The sequence below is a fragment of the Plectropomus leopardus genome, chromosome 19, assembly GCF_008729295.1.
Source record: "Plectropomus leopardus isolate mb chromosome 19, YSFRI_Pleo_2.0, whole genome shotgun sequence".
Taxonomy (NCBI): domain Eukaryota; kingdom Metazoa; phylum Chordata; class Actinopteri; order Perciformes; family Serranidae; genus Plectropomus; species Plectropomus leopardus.
Genome location: NC_056481.1, coordinates 13,711,430 through 13,732,633, shown reverse-complemented (window position 1 = coordinate 13,732,633; position 21,204 = coordinate 13,711,430). Strand labels below are relative to the sequence as shown.

Sequence of the window (21,204 nt, the reverse complement as noted above, 5' to 3'; positions counted from 1 at the left end):
TATGGCCAGCCATAGCAACCCTTCTACACATGACCAGAAAAATATGCTATATTGAAGAACATGCTAAAGTATCCATGACAAAATGGGGTATTCATGCTGAAATACATCTGGGAAAACTAGTGAGACACACAGAGCCCCAGCTGTTGGGCTAAAAAAGCAAGAAAATCAAAAGACAAGATCATATTTAGAGCACTCCATCCCACTTCAAACAGAGCTTTGCTGTATTCTGACTGACTGTCTCAAACAGTCACATATTGGACTTATACAACCTATCAAAAGATTCATTGCTAAAGCAGAGGAGGAAGTCATAATGGAATAAGCAAGTGGTGCACAGTGCTTAACGCAGAGCCAGAAACAAGAAAACTACCTTCAGTCTGTCATCTGTCCAGCTATCAATCGATCAGTCCTGTTCTCATTTTCTCTAATGCTTCCGCCCACCTGCAGTAGCATTCTGAACTAATTTAGTCCCCAGATTAAAATCACTGAACTGAGGAATGCTGTGTGCAGTGCAGGCTTCCTGCTCCCCGAATGTCTTCTCCTTGCCTTCTATTTCCTGGAGCAAGCGTGTGACGTGAAGACAGAAACCATGTTAATGGAAAACTTCACAGCATGCAATGTTAGTTTATATGTATGCATAAAGGAATCACAAAGAACGAGGAAAAAAAGGAGAAAAAAATGTAGTGTGGTAGAGGCTGTTTGCGGGGGGTAAGATTGTATATTCCCTCCAGACAAAGAACAGCGTGTCTTTATTAACAAAAGAGGGCTCGATAATTTGGTTTTTAAAGATTTGTTAACCCCCTGGAAGGTTGAAAGTGATATCAATTGAATTCCAGAGAGGTTTAAATTGTATTTTCATTGCTTGTAATTGTATTTGTATAGGCTTTAAGATAAGTGAAAACACAGACAAATATTTTTTCCACCACCAACTGACTTTACATACATATGTTCGGCAAGATACACATTCATAGATGAAGTGCCGTGGTGTGTCTTTATTGCTCCATTCTCATTACATCACTCGTCTCTAACTGCGCCGTTCTTCATGCAGACAGAATACACCTAATTCACCACTACGGTGTTTCCATGGCGACTGGCCTGCATTAATTTTCCAAGGTGAGTGGCCTTGTTGTGCTGGATTGTGTGTTTTGCATGTGGTATTTCACAGACGTAAAGATTAAGCACTCCACACAGTCAATGAAAAAAAAGTTTTCTTACCCATGAACTCAATCCCAAGTTCATCCGCTGTTCCATTCAAGGCCAAGTAGCATGAGAGAAGGGAGGAAATGGGTAAACAGAGAGGGGGGGGGGGGGGGGAGAGAATAAAACGGTTACAACATGATGTGCCTCTATCTTACTCAGTATTCACCTTAGGGAGAGACACATGCTGCAACTAGACCATAAAGTTGGTTTGACGGCTTCCTCTGACATGGCTCTCCCTTGTGCACCAGGTAATGAGCCAGCCAGCCCCAGATGCTTGGTATGCTTTTCCCTGATACACTCCGGATTCACACAGCCTACAGTGGCTTTGAATGAAGAAAGAAAACAACAAAGATATGGGGGCTGAGAGGATTAGAGGAAGGATCATGGAAGTAAAAGTTGAAAATGACATATCATATAGCTTTATGTCACTGACGTTTCTTTGCACGGGACTTTTATATTGATCTGAGCCTGAGGCATTGTAGTAATTGTTCCTCTCTGTCTCCAAGCACAGCTTTTCAATATTCACAAGCTGGTCGCTTTAAGATGCGCCACACTAACACACACATCTGTGTGCACCCACAGGCATACAGTGCATTACACTCTTGTCTGTATGTCTTTGTCTCTCACATACACCCTCTCTTTCTCACACATGCAGCCTTTCTTCATGCAGTTAAGTCTTTCCACCCCAATCCCAGTGCTGGGGAAACAGATAAAAAGGAGCACTCGTGTTCTTTCCATCCTGACAGTGCCCCTTTTTCATGTCACTGTAATGTAATCTCATTTAAATTAAAATGAAACCCTCACTAGTAATTGCTTTTCTGACAGAGGTGGTCTGAGTTTTAAATAGAATGTGGCTTGCCAAGCTCCTGACAGATTATGTAGTGGGCACTCTCCACACACACACAAAAAGGCTAACAGGAAAAAAAAAACATCTGTTCTCGCATGCATTCTGATTATACCATGGGAAAATCTGTCAGTGCTGCAGCTTTGTGAGAATGGGGAGAAAAAATAAAGACACCCCAGAGAACTGGAGTGAGATCGCGATAAAAGACAAATGAACGTTAGAGAAGAATGGATTATAATAATTGCATAAGGTTATCTCATTCTATTAAGGGCTGTGATTCCAGGAAATAGGCCTTTTTAATGTGAATGATCAAATTTGAAATGCATTTAGCAAACTTATGACATTCAGGAAAAGTTTCAATAGCTTCAGTTTCAGTATTTGTCAAAGGGACAGTTCACCCTGAATCAAAAATACCTATTTTTTTCTCTTACATGTAGTGCAACTGATCAGTGTAGATTGCTTTGGTGTGAGTTACAGAGTGTTGGAGATATCGACCATAGAGATGTCATTATTCTCTTGAATATAATGGATTTTGGTTTGTGGTGCTCAAAATGCTCAAAATACATCTAAAAAACCCTTCAGCAATGTCTCTTTCCAGAAATCATGACCTGACTCACGGCAATCGACAGACCTCGCCGTGGACAGATTCATGAAGGAACTTAAATGATATTGTATATACACGTAAATTATAGCGACACTGAGCTGACTAGGCATGCTTGTGTTTATATGTGCGGTAGTATTCAGTAAGGGAAATCCCTCAACAGAAGCGCCTGGGTTCTAAGAGCATCATTGTGGGACTGTCAGCTCATCTTTGGGTGGGGGGGGGGGGGCATTTATACATATATATTCATTAATGTGTATTTTTAATTTGGGGGTGAAATTTTCCTTTAAAATAACATTAAATACAAGTTTGACATGTACTCTATCACTGCCTGATGGACTCTTAATGAGGCAAAAGATAAAAAGAGAGAAAAAGCCTGCGACCAGGTCTGAAATTGTCAAATTAATGGTTAATTTAACAGATTAATTGTTTTTTGCATTGAAGTAGGAAGTAGGAGTCATCATGTTTTACTGAACACAAGGTAAGTTCATCATTTCTAGATTTATCTCCTGCAGCCTGAAGGACTGTTTTACAAATGCCACCATTTATAATGTTACTGATTCACAGTCAGTCTAATAATTCACAATCTAATGATTAAAGCAGTTAAGAGCCAATCAATTCTGGCTGAGGGACATGGTGCCTTTTGCCATGAGGATTTTTAAGATATAACTGCATGATTAAAATATGGTTGACACTGTCGCTACTAGGCTGCGGCGCCGCTTACTGTCACAGTGGAACAAACACTTGGCAAGGCCAAATAAGTGAATGCAGTTTCTTACTGATGTTGCCTGATCTGTATTATCCATTCAAGCCTTCCTCTGTGATCGCCCATGGCAACAGCCAACACTTTTCCACTCTAAATCGCCCTGACTGTCACAGCCTGCGCAGATGATGTCATTACAACACTGATACACATCCCTCGCTCTGGCATCGCCTTGTCTGGAGACATTCACCAATCATAATACGTGCAGGCTCCCAATCCGTCGCACTGGCAATTCAAAGCACCCCCGGGAATCACGTACGCCGTCTTGCGGGAGCCTTGAGCAGGCTTGGAGAATACCTGTGCATCATGTCAGATGCTCTTGGCCCGATTAAGAAGCAGAAATCTGGCGGGTGGGAGAGACAATAGCGGGAGTGAATCAAATCCTTAATCCCCTCCTTCACTTGGGTGATCTGGGAACTAGGGAGCCAATGTCTCTGTGTATGTGTATGCGTGTGTGTGTGTGTGTGTGTATTATTGAACTCAATATCCTGTGTAGCTACTTACTCCAGACCTAATATCTACAGGAGATAAATAGTTCAAATTAGAGGCTTGCCTTCTTCCCCTTTGTAAATCAGCAGGGTAAAACCAAAAGCTGGCCCACATCCTCCTCTTCAATCTTCCACCAAATATCACCTCCTGTAGTCTCAAAGGTGCAACTAGCCTGACTATTAGTGGCAAACGATTAAACAGTTAAGGGAGGTACCCATCCCAATATTTTTTTACCACATAAAAACTAAATTGCAGCCGTCCCCGCTCCCATGATTCCAATTAAAGACCCCGCCACTTCCCCACTGTGCAGGGTGCACCAATATGTAAGATCCCAGCACCTTCTCCTTCGCCTCATTTCCAAAGCTCAGCTCACAGCGGTGTAACTGGAGTACCTGAAAGTGAGCCTCTTTGTCCTTTTGTCACAGGCCCTTTTGAGATGTGCGCGACAGTCTCTGCTTCTCTTTCTACCTCTGTAAGGATGTGTGTGTATGATGGAGTAGCAGTGTGTGCAAGACGCAAGTCAGTGCGGGCTGCTCTTTTGAGTGGCTGCTATGTGGCCAGTCGATGGCAAGACAAAAGATGAGAGGCGATAGATGATTTGTGACTGTAAGGTGCACAGGGATTGATTTCAGGTAAAAAAAAAAAAAAGAAAAGTGCGCAGGGTTGTTGAAACTTTTCTTCCCCCCTCCCCAGTGTAAAATCTGCATCTAATGCTTGAGACATAACAAATGCTGCAACCAAACATACATGTAAAAAACACACATGCACGCACGCACACACACACACACACACACACACACACACACACACACACACACACACACACACACACACACACACACACATATGTGTAATGAGGTGAATATTACTGGAGCTTGTCCCACTAGTTGTTGTTACTGTGTGCATGTATGTGTGTATGTTATTATATGATTTGACTTTTCAAAGCAGGATAATCCTCCAAACCCTTGGTAATCTGGGTAAATTTTAGATTACTCTGTATCAACAGAGATCAAAATAGGCTTCATTCCTCTCTCAAATCTTCCAGGGCACACTTATCTCTTATGGGGGTTGAACGATTGTGGGCTAAACACAGTTCTCTGTGGTGAACAGGTGCATTTGTGGAGTGGTGGTACAAGACAATTTGTAAACAGTTTTGTATTTTTATTATTACTTTTCAAAAGAGGTTGGGGGTGACTTCATGACCCAAAATTGCTTCAGAAAATTTATTTAATACATTTCTGCAATGCTTTAAAGGTTCAGTGTGTCGAATTTAGGGGGATATATTGGCAGAAATGGAATACAATAACTATGTTTTCATCAATTTACACTAACACAAAAATAGGAACCCTGTGTTTGTTATCTTAGAATGAGCTTTGTTTATCTACAAAGGCAACAGGTCCCTGTGGTATGAAATAAAACTGATCTTGTGCATTACGGGCATAGAGCATGTGCACTAGAGACTTAGAAAAACTAATATGGATCAAATGATTTGATTTTGCCACTCATCTAGACTTTCAAAATTTTATGGATCAAATCCTTATAGTGATACAAGTTTTGCTGGATTTTTGATGCTCAAAATATATATTCACTGATTAACAAATTACTTTTTACGTCAAAAAACGTAAAAAGTCGTAAAATGTGAAAAAGTCTTTTTGGGCCCCTTGGTATCTCTTAACAGAGCCCACATGGTGTAATTTGACTTTTTGCCATGTACATTTGGCTTCAAAGCCCATCACTGTTCCTGAGGAGCTTGGTTGCACCACCATGTTCCTATAGAAGCACAGAACGGACAAACTAAACACTGGCTTTAGATAGGGGCATTCATATTTTCGCATCCACGTCTGTAGTTTGTGGCCTCTCCAGGACAAGAACATTGGAAAAACACTGTTTTTATTTTTTACTGTGAAACTATTTTATTCAGTGTTTTCATTGGTTGAAGCAACTGGTCCATCTGTTGGGAGAGGAAGAGAGCTCTGCTGATAATTGGGCTCCCTGTAAAAATATTACTAATATCTGGATCTTAAGTTATCAGAGAGAAAAGTTGAGCACATATCAGCAGATGCTAGGAATAGCATGTTGAAATGTGTCCTTGGTTGAAACATGTAATGGCTTTAATCAGTTTCTTTACCACTTTTAACCAAATGGTATATTTGTTTAAAGAGACCAGTGAACACAGAAGAAATTGTTATCGGGAGCCACTGAATCCCCCTAAATCTTACACACTGCTCTTCTAATGAGCATTTTATAGTCTTTTTAAATAGGTATTTGATAGGTATAGGGTATCTTTATATATCACTTACTCATCCATTGATCTTCTTTATGTTCCAACATATTTTTTATAAGTGCTTTGTACTATTAATATGAATAAGATAAAATAAAAACAATCATTATATTCTTTGAACAGAACCAGATTAAGACAAGCTTTCATAGTGGTCCAGGAGTACTTAACTAACAAGAAAACAATACAACATAACTGAATAAAGAAGACATAATCAAAAGAACAACATGAACTTTTCACAAAAGTGAAAAGAGGACATGAACACAAGACTGATGTTTGGCCTTCAACCTCCCAAATCCTTCAGCAAGATGAAAGCAAAAGCTTATATAACCATAATAAAGGAATTGGAAGGTCTTATTCTTGTTTTCCATGAGATTTTTATATTCATGAAAAGGCTGCACTTCAGATCATATCATATTGTTCATATGCGGGCTATATATAGGGATATGCAGCAGGGTGGATAGGGATGATTGTGGGCCACAAGAGTTCACTATGGAGCCTAATTTAATCACCAACTGTGATGGGTGGTTCCTTGCAAGCCGTATATTTATCTTCCAGTATCACTGAAGCAGGTTTCCCACCTACAGTACAGTATGTTTTCTCTATCTCAAAATAGAAGTGGAATATTGTGTACTTGTGTATAGTCAGTACACACTGTGACATGTGGAAATGTTACTTTATGCATTTATTTGACTACAGTTTTCTGCCTAAAATTAATTTGAACTTTAAATAAATCCACATTTTGTAGCTCTTGATAGTAATATGCATTCTTTTAAGTTTTCAAACTTTCTTATAATATACTATAATATATTATAATATTGTATAAACAAATAATTATTTAATACAAGATTATGTTAATTTACGTTCAGACTTTGCTTTAATGTTTGCTTTTTCAGCAGATTACTGAATAATTTTATCCCAACAGGCCTCTAGAAATTATTCAAATAAATCAATGTCTAAAGGAAAAATAACTCTTTGGCTCACTGCACATTGTAGAAATAGTAAAACCTGTGAGATGGGACTGTTAATACATATAGCTCTGTTCTTAGAGGTCATAAAATAAAAAAGGCTGGGAATTACTGCCTCTGGATACAACACGTGAGCAGCAACAGTGCAAATATAGTCTTGCAGTTTAAGAGTTAATGCTGTTGTCTGAGAGATTCCTACTCTCAAGTGTTTTTCCACAAGCTGATCAAACTGCTTCATGAGCTTATCCTCAGCAACTGTAAAAGATGCATGTCCTTAAAACACAGCTTTTTTTTTGGTCATCTGAAATGTCTATTGTATGTTTAATCCACTGACAAAATCCATCCACTTTAATTTTCTGCTTCATTCCTGTAATATTATAAAATTGTATTTTTTTCCTAAGAATAATATTGTTGAAGTGCTTTTGGTAAGTCCATACAATGCAGGAAATTTAATTTCTGAATTTGTAAATAATAACTAATGCACTATCTATACAGTTTACTTTACTGTATAGGTTCAATAAGGTATTGAACCAAAACAAATATTTTAATAGATTATTGTTAATGCCTTTATTGATAATTCAGTTGCTTCATTTGTCTATGCAAAGGTGGGAAGATGTGACCAGTTTTATTGTTGTAATCTGTTTTAAGGTAATGTCATGCCGTTAAAAACAAAAATGAAGTGACGAAGTAGAATGGTGGACAGTCCAAGGACACCAACCTTCAGTAAGTGGCTGCAGCAGCTCCAATTTATTCACTGCAAACCCCAGGGCCAGGGGTCATTTCTGACCGTCCCGACGGGTTTTGGCAATCTTTCTGTTGTTGCTTTTCCACAGGTAAGGCCCACCCTGCTGTGCGCTGGGGAGCTAGAGTTTGTGCATGTCTAAATTTCAGTTGCTACAGCTGCTAAGTGAAGATCTGTCCTAGAGCTAGTGCCTGTTCTCCTCCTGGTGAAGTTGCCTCCTATCAGCAGGGAGTAAAGTGGAGGGACTATGGAGTCTACTGGCTAGCTATTTGTTGTCTCATTTTTGGTCTGATAAACAAAGTGAAAAACACCGGGGTGAGGAAGTGATGAGCAATTCCATTTGCGGTCATCTCAGCAGTGGAATAAGAATTTACTAATTTTAAATACTATTAAATATTACTTAATATTAAAAAAATAGAAAACTAATAAGTGACATTCAACAGTATCATAAATATATCAATATATGGGAAACACTGCAGGGACAGCTGAATGTAGTGGTTTAATTTTACTTAAAATAGTATAGTATGTTTTATATTCATTCTATTGTACAAAAATGTAAAATGTACATTTTATCAACCACTTTTCTCAGTAGTATGTGTTGCTGCCAGAATATTAGCCAGAAAGACTGACTGACATGTGAAGTGCATTGTTTTTGGAAACATGCCATCTGTCTCTACAAGATTCACCTTTTCCCTATAGTTAACTGTAAAAAAGTAAATAATTTAAATTATAATACTTGAAAATAGCAACAGATATTGAATCAGCATCCAAGTATCATGACAATTTCGAATAGGGAGATGAGCATATCGCTCCTGCCCTACTTTACTGCAGTGTCTTAAAAAAATGTACAGAAAATTACATAAAAGATGCATTAAGCACATCAAACAAACCCTTTTTTGCATTTTGCCATCCAAGGCTTATTGTCTCATACATTTTAATTAATAAAAATGCCCTATAAATGGTTTTTAACTTACTGTATTCGTTTCACTGGGTTTCAATTTTTGTGCTGAGCACAATACGATTCAGCCTATCTCAAACTGCAACATAAAAATCTGGACACACAAGAAAATTGATGTGTGTACTATAGAAGATAAATCCCACTGTGAAAACTGGCTGCCATGAGGGGGAAAGAAACATGCTTTCTGACACCGGCTTGTGACCCCATTAATGGACTCTCAGTGGGCCTGGTGGCATCAAACAGAAGGCAATAGGAGTTAAGTTTTCTCTCAGACTCTTGGTGCAGAGGCGCCAAGTCACTCCATAAAACAGTGTGAATTTGTAAAGCCGCAGTCTCATGGGAAAGGCTCTGGGCCTCCAATTTCTCTTCCTTGTACCTCTGACTTTTGCTTTATTTTTTAACTACACTACACAGCTGTCATGGGGATTCAAAGACTTCAGGGGAATTGTTTTTCATGAACAATAAGAAACTGAAGACTTTCTTTCCTTTTAGCTACACTAAAGCAAAGCAAGATTAAAGACTGTAATAAAAGATACACAAGGGTTTATGCACAGGGTTTAATTCTAGTATCTGCGTGGTAGCATCGTACCTGTGTCAGCCAATTAATTAAAAAAGTGCTCTCATGATACGCATTATGACTGTGTCTAACTAAATAATGGTTTTTTTTATTGTTCTAATAATTTCCAAATTCAGGTTCCGATAAAAATCTCCACATTATGACACTTTTAATCAAGGAATCACCACGTGTTATCTAAAAAATGGACACAAAATGGAGATATTAAACCTAGAATAGATCACCTTTTAGACTATATACTTGAGCTATGTATCTTTTTGTTATCTGGTACTCATTTCAGGTTAGAGAGAGAACATTTTTAAGAGGTCGAAAAAAATACAAATAAGACTTATCAAAACCTTTTTTTTTAAAATCTAAGGCAGAATGTACATACTTTATGTGTATTCTGCACTAATAATGAGAAATATTATCTATTCAACCAGCTTTTTAGTATCATCAGATGAATAGAAACATTACTCTTTCCTGGAAATTAGTTTTTAGGGTGTTTTATGCCTTCATTAATGAGTTGATAGCAAAGCACTGAGAGGAAATGAGGGAAGACAGAAAGATAGGAAGCACGAGAAATTACGATCTCAAATAGGGAGTGGTGGATCTTCCTATTGGTGACATATGTGGACGCTAGGACACTACCCAAAAATTAAAAAAGAAATGAAACAAAAGGGAGAGTATGTGGAGAGCATTAGAGTAAAATAATAAAAATACAAAGACAAAAGCCATTCGGGGTGAAGAACAAAAACAGGGAGAAAAGAAAACACTTTCTCATCCCAAGTTGTCACATATTGCTGCTTTATCAGTGAACTTTTGCATCTATATATGACGCTTTAGGTGTCCTTCTGCATTTGCTGTTGACATTCTGAGATGCTGTTACCAGCACCAGGACACCAACTAAAGCACATGGTTCGGATTTGGTTACATGAAGCATGTGTTTAGGTTAACGGCTAAGGTTAGATTAATAAAAAAACATCATGGAAAGAGAACACAGGGCTCCCAAGTGAAAGTCAGGGGTTTGTTGAAATCATCCACCACCCCTCCCACCCACCCTATAGGGCGCTCCTTATATTACAGCATTACTGGCAACAATTCAACCTGACACCATCCAGGGGCGTAACATACAGCTGTTACAAGTTCTGTCCAGCCACGTTATCAACTAATGCCACCCATGTGCATATCATATGGCCAAGCCAAGTACTGTCAAACCGCCTGAGGGTGTATCATAACAACAGGAAAGGTTCCTTCCAGCTGTGTTACAAACTGACACTGCCCGGCAGGGCATCACACAGTGGCAAAAGGTGGCTTTTGATGTCAATTTCTAATGCTGAAATCACTGACAAAGCAGCAGTGTTTGACAGCTCCAGAATGAGAGCGAGCTGGAAAAGAAGATGCAAATTTGCAAACACTATATTCTTATGTTGTTTGTTGACCAAGTTGTTTGTATGTGTTGATTTCCAAGCTATTGTTCTTCTTGGCCCTGCCAGTTGAACCAGGGATATTGTGGTTATGACTGGCTCTGAGGCTGCTCCAGAAGTTAGTTTTTTATAAGCCTTATAGCCCAGAGGACTGCAGCACACAAACCTGTGCTGTAAGAGTTAACGTGAGGCTGATCCTACTTGATTTATATTTATCTTGTTGACTGATACTGTGCAGTGAGAGATTGGCTCATGGGCATGTAGCATGTTCTTCTGAATTTGTTCTCATGTCACAGATCAATACACAGATATTGTAAGATGAAAAAATAGAAAGGAGAACATACTTGGGTCTGACAAGATAGCATCTGTCTTGGGTACAAACTGGTCACACCGTAATCCATGGTAGCCCTCCTTACACCTGCGAAAGAGAAAGAAAGAAAGAGGAAAAAACAGACAGAGAGCAAGATTAGATGCAAGACAAACCAAGCAAAAGAACCAGAGTACAGCATGAACCATCAGACTTTCAGATAAAGAAAGCTGAGAACAGGAAACTGAGAAAGAGGACTGAATGGACGGTAAAAAGTGGAGTGCGCACTGAGGACTGAGGTGGTGAAGGGAGATACACAGAAACTGTCGAGAAGGGTGGGGTGAGAAGAAAGAGAACGGAAGGGGGGAAGATAGTTGGGCAGGCCTAAGCGGCGCCTGCAGCCTCACTGATAGCACATGACTGACAGGAATGCCAGGTCCCAGTGGAAGAAATGGGGTACTGGGATAGAGAGTACTTGGCGTGATGTAGACGACTCAAGATCTACGGTGGAAGCGAAGCTGCCACAGTTGGAACACTCATATAAACAACGTCCTGGCACAGTCCAGATATTTGCCTTCATCATCAAATAAATATCCCTGCACTGTTGATGCCTGCAGATCCCTCGGCAACTGTCATAAATATATCCACCAAAATTATGACATTTGAAGTTTGGCTGTGCATGCTGCAATATCTTAGCAATACCCTTGTCGTTATGCATTATTATACATGAATAAATCTTGTTAATGATTGGGGATTTTTACCAATGGGCTGATAACTGAATGAATTAAAGAATGGAATAAAGAAAACAGTTCAAAAACTTACTTGTGCTGTCAGGATAAAACAAAAAACTTCTCAAAAATCAGGTCATAAATATAAAGTGTTCCTCTCAACACACCCTAGTTTGGCACAATCCTCAATAGTTTTTGTCTCAAAGAGGACTTAGGCATTTTTTCTTCCTATCACCAACAGTGGACATACTGTGAGAACATTCAGTGGGCTGATCCATCCCTCTGCTCTTCCGCGGCTTAGGGGAGACAATTGGGGGATTTGCTTTGATGTGTCTGTTTCAACATAAACTTGTACATGAGTGAGCGATATGTCAGCGTGGTCTATATTTTCTCTATTCTACCGGTCGATGACATATTGTTGGTGAACTGAGGGGATTTACGCTCAAACATTATCCGTCAATATCTGTCCACATTTCCACCAGTGTCACCGATCCAACATACAGTATAATGTGCTGGATGAGTGACAGGCAGAAGTGGACCGTTTGCTCTCACTCAGCTCAGCTCAACCTGATAGCTTGGGAAAAAATGAAGAAAAAAAAAACAACAACAACAACAACAGTGCCAACAACAACTGAGCTCTGTAAAACAAACTGAGCAGCAGTGGAGATCACAAGTTGTTGGTTAAGGCTGGGATAAGAGTGAAGACTGTGATAGACTGTCATCTTTCTTTGTTTTTACATCTCAAGCTGCAGTTTCAGCTTCCATTTGTTCAGTGTGTCTCCGCTCAATATGTGCAGTTTCTTACCCCTCCTGTTTTCTCTATGATGCAGTATGTAACTGCCCCATTGATGAAAATAAATGGGACACAGTATACGGTCCTCTTATTTCATGGTGGCTCAAAGCCGATGGTAGTAGCAATGCACCTGCATATGATTTTTTAATGGGTGTCCATTTTTAAAAAATTTGCTCTGGTATGGTATTTTTGGGGCTCAAAAAGAAAATGTTCCTGCCATCCTGCCATAGTGTTGTGCAGACTGGGTGACATGGAGCAACTGTGGTACCTGTTGCAACCCAATTACTGAATTTTTTTTTTTTTTGCCATTGTTTGTTTCTGCAAACCACAGCTAAGGTATATTTATGTAGTGGATACATTGAAACTTAACATGTCAACAGCACTGCGGTTAACCACTAGCTATGTTTAGGCACAAAACTATTTCGTTATGGTTAGAAAATGATCATGTTGGGCTTAAAAAACCCACTTTCAATGGCACAATCCAATCTGGAAATGCAACAATGTCTCTGTAAAAAAAAGTTGCTTTTCGAGGCAATCCCTGCAGGAAATGCAGTGATGCCTTGATTAAAAACATCCACTTTTTGTGTTACTATTCCTGCAGGAAAAGCGGTGATGTTTCGGCAAAGCACAACCACTTGTTGTGGCACTTTCCCGGTTGACATCCCAGTAATGCTTAAAAACAACATTTTTTGTGGCATTATCTCTGCCAGAAATTCAGCAATGTCTTGGTTAAAAAAAAAAAAATTAAAAAAAAACTTAATTCTGTGGCACCATCGCTGTTGGAAACTCAGCAATGTCTCAGTATAAAACAGTCACTTTTGTGGCACTATCCTTGCAGGAAACCCAGCAATGCCTCTGTCAAAAAACACTGGTTTTCATGGGCATATTCCTGGTGGAAAAACAGCAACATGACTACAAAACACCCACACTCGGTGGTTAAAAAGCCATCAGAAACGCAACAATGACTTTCTGAAAAACAACTGGCTTTGTTGTTTGTTGGTCTCACACAGTAGTGTGCAAAGGGTCCACAGTTTAGCAGCCGTCTTGACTTAGTGACACGCCATTTGCCATCCCATAACCACTGTTGTGGTTTTCAGAAGATAAAATGCAAGCATTTATTATGGCGACTAAGCTGACAGTTGTGCTTTGTATTTCCTAAAACAGAGACCATCTCTGATTTAAAAAAAGGATTAAATACAGTATCCAACATTCCTCCATTACACCCTTAACATGCATTGACTACATTTTTAGCTACTTTGCAGCAGTTGAAACCATACATTGATGCATTATCGCTTTTCAAGGTTATATGGTAAACTTGTTGGCAAATAGATGAAATGATTACACCTCCAGGAGTCAGGGAGCGATGTTATCATTAATTTGGAGTCGTGTTTCTGATGAACTTGTGAATATAAGTGTGATATTCACTCTAAATTAGGCTTTTTGCCTTCATGAACCCAAAATATCTAGCTCCTTAACTGTTAAATGTTTACAAGCTAGTCTGTCTGTCTGTCTTCTGCCAGAAAACCTAAACAATGAGCTAAAAGACATAAATCTTTACAGGTGAGTTGAACTTCAGTGTTGGGATCTCCATCCCTTTCATATCCCATCACACGTAACTATGTGTTTCATTGCAATGGTGAAAATATTATATAGAGCTGCTTTCAAATAAATAAATGTAAAGATGTGGAAGACATTTTAAATCATGTGTATGCTAGAAGCTGAGTTCAGAAAGCTTTAAAAATCTGTCATTCATGATGATCCGCACTCAAGCTGCAGGGTGTGATCGTTGAGACGGTCATTTTGTGTTATGTGGCAGTAAAAATCTCTCTAACTGCACCTTTAAATAGTGGGACTCATTACTGTTCAACTGATGTGTGAAAAATACCCTTGAATTAAACCCTTTAAATCTTAAACCTCAGACTCTTTGTGTCATTTCATTTTCTAAAGTAATAAGCAAAACACACAAAAACCTCCATAGTTCTCCGCTCAGGCAAGCAAAGGAGGGGATAAAGAAGTTGATTCTCTCCTGTCATTGTCTGTCCCACTTCCAGACTTCTAGCTCTTAATCAGCCTGAAAGAAATGACAAACACAATATGCTGGTATCCAAACTCGCTCACAACCCTTTCTATCACACACACATACACAATGTTATGTCCTTATGTTGTCCCAAAGAGCAGCACAAAGAGCTACTAATAGACCAATAACATGAGATTGTTTGTGGTCTGACTATTGCTGCTTCCTGGAGATATTTTGGGAAATGCTCATTAGTGACCAAACAAAATGGAGGATTCATTGTTGCCAAAATCTTGTGATGTAATTGTAATGCAGATGATGGCTTGTTGTATTCATACAATGTATTGCCCAGCTCTTGAACACTGTGTGTTTATGAGCAAGGATTGGTTTAATCAATTATTTGCATAATACATTATTTAGTACAATGAAACTGTGTATGCTGAATAGCTTCGGCTGGATTTTTACAGTCGTTAATAACACAATCAATGTGCATCTTCCAAAAAAATAGGCAAAAAACATGATTTATGTGATCTGAAATAAATGTTTAGAATATCCATTTATCTACAATTGTCTCCTCGCAGTTGTAAGCCTCTGCGAACCAGTCACGTCACAGTTTACATCCGTCTGTCAGGACTCAAATATAAAAGCCTCTAATGGACAGATTTTGCATATTAGCATTTTACTATCAACACTCAAAGGATTGCATCTGGGACTTGAGCATGTCTGAATGTTACAGCACCAATGTTACTGTATGTCCATGTCAAATAAACAAATAAATAAATAAAATAACCGTGACACCTGACAATATTTCAGATATGGATGTTGATGCAAAGACTTGACATGGATGTTTCATGCACATCTTCAACCCAGAAGCACAAAAGATCTCAACAATTGGGGCAGTGTTTAGGTGGACAACCAAGAATAGAGTCAACGATTCAGTATCAAATGAAATGTCTTCCCTTCTGTGAAAAATAACCAGAAAGGTGAAGTTGACTTTTGGGGCATGAACTGTCACCACTTCATAATTTTATCCTATTCGGAATTTATATGAAATTTTGTCATAATTACCTTATTAATTATTGAGTTATAGCCAAAAACATGTGGGCAAGTGGGCATTTGTGCCAAATTTTAAAGAAAGGTAGACGTTTGTGCCAAATTTGGGGAAATTCTGTCAAGATATTCTTGAGAAGTTATTGGTAAGGAGAATGGGGCAGATGGATGGATGGACAACCCCAAAAACATAATGCCTCCAGCCACGGCTATCATTGTTGCAGAATAAAAATCATCATTAACTGCAAAGAGAGACAACAGTGATATCAGACTAAACTTCATGAAATGGAATATGAAAAAACAGCATGCCAAATGAAGTGCCATTGCGAATAACTAATGCAAAGATATCAGGTTAATTATCAAATTGAAACTGCTTTTTGTGTGGGAGAAATAATTACAAGTTCACAAGGTTTTTTTAAAAAAAGACAGAATCCCAGGAGAGTTTTGTTTCATATATTCATCTTGCATCCAATGTTAAAAAAAAAAGGAAAAAAAAGTGCGCATCACAGGAGATGAGGAACCTTAATGATGCAAATACTTTCAGGGTGGCCAAATATAAACTATGGGCATCCCTATGTTCTCAGTTTTAAAAAAAAAAAACTCTATCTGGCATAAAAACACATGCACTGTCCCTTTCTTGTCAATCAGAGGCAAAACAGCCAATCAAATATTGTAAAAATTCAGGGAGGGACCAAAGACGACCACTCAGATTCCAAGGGTAAATTGTCCCTCCCTTTTCCTTGCTTGGCTCTGCCCTACATCACACCTTCCATCCCTGGGTGTGTGCTGAGACGCCTTGTTAGTATTCTGAATCACAAACCCAAACTCAGAATGCCTGTCTGGCTATCTGTTTACGTCTGGGCTTGCTTTTTGTTTGTCTATGTCTCCATCTCTCCCCTCCTACCATCTTTGTAGCACTGTGAAACAAGCTCAGCCATCCCTCAATGAGATGCAAACAATGCTTCGTGAATGTGTTTGTGCGAACATGGCGTCGAGTGGATGATAAACAAAAATGTGAGATAATGACGCGCTTTGAGTATGTGTTTGGGTGTGTATCTTCAAATGGGGGGAAATGAGGGAACAAGAGCTTGTATTTATGTATGTGTGCATTGGTGTGTTTCAAAAGGGTAAAATATCTCAAAGAGAGCCCAGATGTGTGTGTGTGTGTGTGTGTGTGTCTGTGTCTGTGTGTGGATTCGGTCACATGCGACAGATTTCTCGAGTGTGTGTGTGTGTGTGTGTGTGTGTGTGTGTGTGTGTGTTTATATCCTGCAGCCGCTGTGTGTGAGCAGCAGCTATAGACTGGGAGCATGTTTTCCCCCACTGCTCCGGAGCTGACTGTGACTACCCAGCTGCCTTTAACACATGTTTGAGTCGCAGTGAAAACACACCTCTGAGTCGGGAAGATGACGGAGGGGTGGGGTGCGCTGCCTCCTGACTAATCACCACCCTGCCTGTTAATTAGCGTGAAGAAAAATGGAGGATAGTCTACGAGCAAGGGGAGGGAAAAGAGATTCAAGGAGGAGAGCAAGGGACGGGAATGTGATCGTGTCAACCAAACTTTGCATTTAATCTCTGACGCCCATGCATATTGGCTTCCACATGTCCTTTGAAAAAAGCCTCCATATGAGCTATAACTGGAAAGGCAGAAGGGAAGTAGCTTACTGCTAGTCAGAGTGTTGAGCACTTACTGACTAGATTAACTCAGGCTTTTGGATTCACAATATCTGTTAGCTATTGATAATGTCAACAAGACAAATAGTACAGAATTCAAAAGGGGATTAATCTCTCACTTTTACTGGCATCTGTTGACAACTTGTTGCAATGATATGGGCAATACTGTCACACAGTGATACACTATACCTGTGGTTAAAGGTTTCTAAAAAAAACTTGAATAATGAAGTTCAAAGTTTATTCTTGACCCTGGAAACAGCATTTCAAGTTCAAATTTTTGTCTAAGCAACAGTTCGTTATTTTGGAAAATGTTCTTCTTCGTTTTCTTGACAAGCCTTAAGCTGGGCATACACTGCACATTAGGAGCCCTTTATTGACCAAATTTTTTAACCTGTTCTACTCATTGCAGAGTTTGCCTTCTCGGGCGTCATTTACAATGTGGTGGACAGGGGAACAATCACAGTCTGATCAGCTGCTTCCGACTGGTAGTTGGCCGTTTGGAGTCTGAGTTGTGAGCTTTGGCTTTACATTGCAGACGGTTTACTTGCACAGTTGGACTTTGAACTAAACAACATTTTTAAAATCAGTGCAAATCGGACAGTGTTTGCCAAACTTCAGAGGTGCTATAAGGTAGACTTTGTCACCTCTGGAAACACAACTATATGGAAGGTATACTGACGTGCGTTTTGATATCAGTAACACAGAATAATAATAATTAAGCTACTTCATAGTGGCATCAAAATGTTTATGAGTTAAACATGGTATGACACTAAATTAACCACGTATTGAGGTTTTCTCAATTTAGTTTATCACAAAAGTAATCCGTCCTGAGGCATTTAACAAAGAGAAAATGAGTCATTATTACAACAGTAAAACTACTTGTTTTTGTCTTCTTTTTGTATGCCATATGTAAACGTTTGAAGGTTAAAGGAAAACATATATTGCATGTGCCCTGGTCAAATTTCTCATTTTCAACACTCTGTTTATAATGTTCCAGTAGGACTAAGCCTGTGACTAATATTTCATTAAAACACATAAATGAGTGCATGCATTGTATAGCTTCATACATTGTTTTGATGTCATCAGGTAAATATGGCTCTTGTTGTTTCATGGAGTCTATATTCCGAGCTACAGTTAGCTAAAGTCAATTCTTCTAAATGAAGGCAAACGGTTGTCGAAGGAGTCATGTAGCTGTGTAAACATCTCTTTTTTGATTAGAACATTTGGCATCCCATAGCGTTTAACATTACAGTTATGCCTCTTGAAAAACAAACATTTCCTCTCTCCATATGAAAACACTTTCCAACAGCATGTCTTCATTTGTCTCAGCTATATGATTGAGCTTTACGACTAAAGCTGGCTAACCCTGAACTGCAGGACGTTGCTATCATCAACTTGTTGGCTCTGTTTGACAAAATGAAACTTTGCTTTAATGCTGGCATAATCTCATGACTTAAAAATATTACTGAGAAGAAGAGACACTGCATGCCACCAAAACTTGGCACTTGATCTAATCTACGCATGATAATTGGGAAGTCAACAGAAAGTATCTACGAATTTGAAACACACATAATGTTGGACTGAATCCATTCCCGCTTAATTACCTGACTTCTTGAAAATGACTTTCTTCAGTCTCACTATCAAAGGCAATCATTATTTGGCAGCAGGGGTTCTTGCCACACTCAATAGACACATTTGTCACACTGCACCAAGTCTTTTGACTCACTGCCACATCTCATATTGCACACCAACTGCTGTTGTTAAGTATTACTGAATTGGGCGTTACCCCTAATTTCCATAACTTGACCCATAAGTCATGCATAATAAAATCAAGATTTGCATATGCATGTGTGGCACAGATGCAGTATGGTATTATGTTAATTGCTAAATATTGAAATAAATTATTTAAAGTCTGTTCACTGTGTGGGGATTGGCGGGCTTTTAATTTGCTCATTTTAGAAATAAAACACCTGCTGCAGTCCATACCCAGCTATTTTATCAAGTGTATGAATACCGCATTGAAGAAGGAGGATGAGGGCAGTTGATTTAAGCTGCATTTGCTTTCACCGCAGCCTAATTTTTACCACTGGGAAGGCCAGGATGACTAACTAAAATCCATTTTTTATGAGCTGGAAAAAAAAGTAGACCTCCAGTGATCTAATTTCTTTTATAATAAGAAATACGCACATAAACATATCACACCCATCACACACATGCATTCCCTCGCGCGCAGCCATCTCTGCTTCACTCTCAATATCAAAGCCTAATCAGTGGCTGACACTTCTCTCATTGTTATTGATGGCGTACGAGGAAAGAATAGGCTATGAGTTGGCTTCAATCTGCCCAGATTGTTCGATGGTGGAAAAAAAAAAAACATGATACAAGGCCAAAATGCCTCCAATAAAGATGGTCTTCTGCCTTTATCGCATAAGCCATACATATCTCTATCTGTCTTTTGCAGCTGTGCAGCAGGGAAGGACATGATTTATACCTCGAGCAAATTTGATGGATGTCTATTGCTGTGTGTGAGTTGTTTACATACAAGAGTGATATGCAGCTGTCGGTGTTCAAAACTTTAATGCTACACTGAGAAAAGGCCGGGAAGAGGTAAAGCTAGAAGGATGGCTGTCATCGAGCGACTTTTCTTTCTATTAACCGTTTGAAACCTGGATTGAAGTCAGTTTTCCTGTGCAGAATTCATGCTTTTCACAAGCATTTAATCATTTGAAACCTAAGCTAATTGGTTTGATTTCATTCAAATATTTGGCAAACAGGCAATGAGCACCTTGGAAAGAGACAAGGTGGAAAAGGTGAAAAGAAAATGACCTGAAATTTGTTTGAAAATTAGTTTAACAAATTAAATAAATTAGTTTATATATATATAAATATAATATATATATTTATATATATATATATATATATATATATATATATATATATATATATATATATATATATATATATATATATATATATACATAGACATAGACATAGACACGCACAAAATACGCCTTTGTTATTTAAGGTAATTTCTGTTTCTTGTTGAGTTAAAGAAGGAAAAAAGCCAATATGCACAGTTTTCAAGGGGTTAAAATCATTGTGAATGTGTGGATACAAACATAATGCAGGCATAGCAGTTAAATAATTGGCATCATATATTTGGGTAGCCTTAATTACTTTGATAACAAAACAGAGCATTAATAAAAGCTATTTCATTTGCTTGGGACATGAAAAGTATGATGTATGATGTATAGCACTATAATACTGTGATTAAAATCCAGATTGTCAGTCAAATGACTGTTTGTCTCAGATATTGCACATGCAAACTCAACTAAAGTTAATTAGAGCTTCATTAGGTTTCTGATTAATGAGCCATTTTACTGTTCTAGTAAATACATTGTGAATAAAGTTAAGTAAGGTTACACTGTCCTCATCCTTTTTTATAAGGTTTCTTGTCTTTTCTGGGTCTTTTCCTGAATACATTTTGCTGCTAAATAGTGTTTACAGTATATTGCATTTTCTTGAGCTGCTGTAATTGCCGCTGCAATGTCCCCATTTTGCTGCAGGGATCATTACATTTTCATCAGCTAAGACAGTAAACAAGACTGCTGCAGCCATTTCATTCATCAAGATAAACACACACTTACACAATCTCACTATCAAATGTCATCTAAGCTAACTAGCAAAATAAAATATTCCAACAGGCATGGCACAACACAGCAGTACACAGCACTCTGGTCTGGTGTGCCCTATCTACTATGCTCCAAGTAGTCATTAAGCTCTTGGAGGATGAAGACGTCCCGGCTTGTTTGCCTTGC

The 21,204-nt window shown here is 38.7% G+C and overlaps 1 protein-coding gene across 1 annotated transcript in view; it reads right to left on the bottom strand.

Annotated features, from left to right (window-relative positions):
* nrg3b (neuregulin 3b) overlaps positions 1–21,204 on the bottom strand; it is a 243,443-nt gene that overhangs the window by 32,484 nt on the left and 189,755 nt on the right. The window contains exons 3-4 of the mRNA XM_042508234.1: positions 11,165–11,238; positions 1,213–1,239 (exon numbers count right to left, since the gene is read on the bottom strand). Of these exons, the coding sequence (XP_042364168.1) occupies positions 1,213–1,239; positions 11,165–11,238 (101 nt within the window). The remainder of the gene's footprint in view (positions 1–1,212; positions 1,240–11,164; positions 11,239–21,204) is intronic.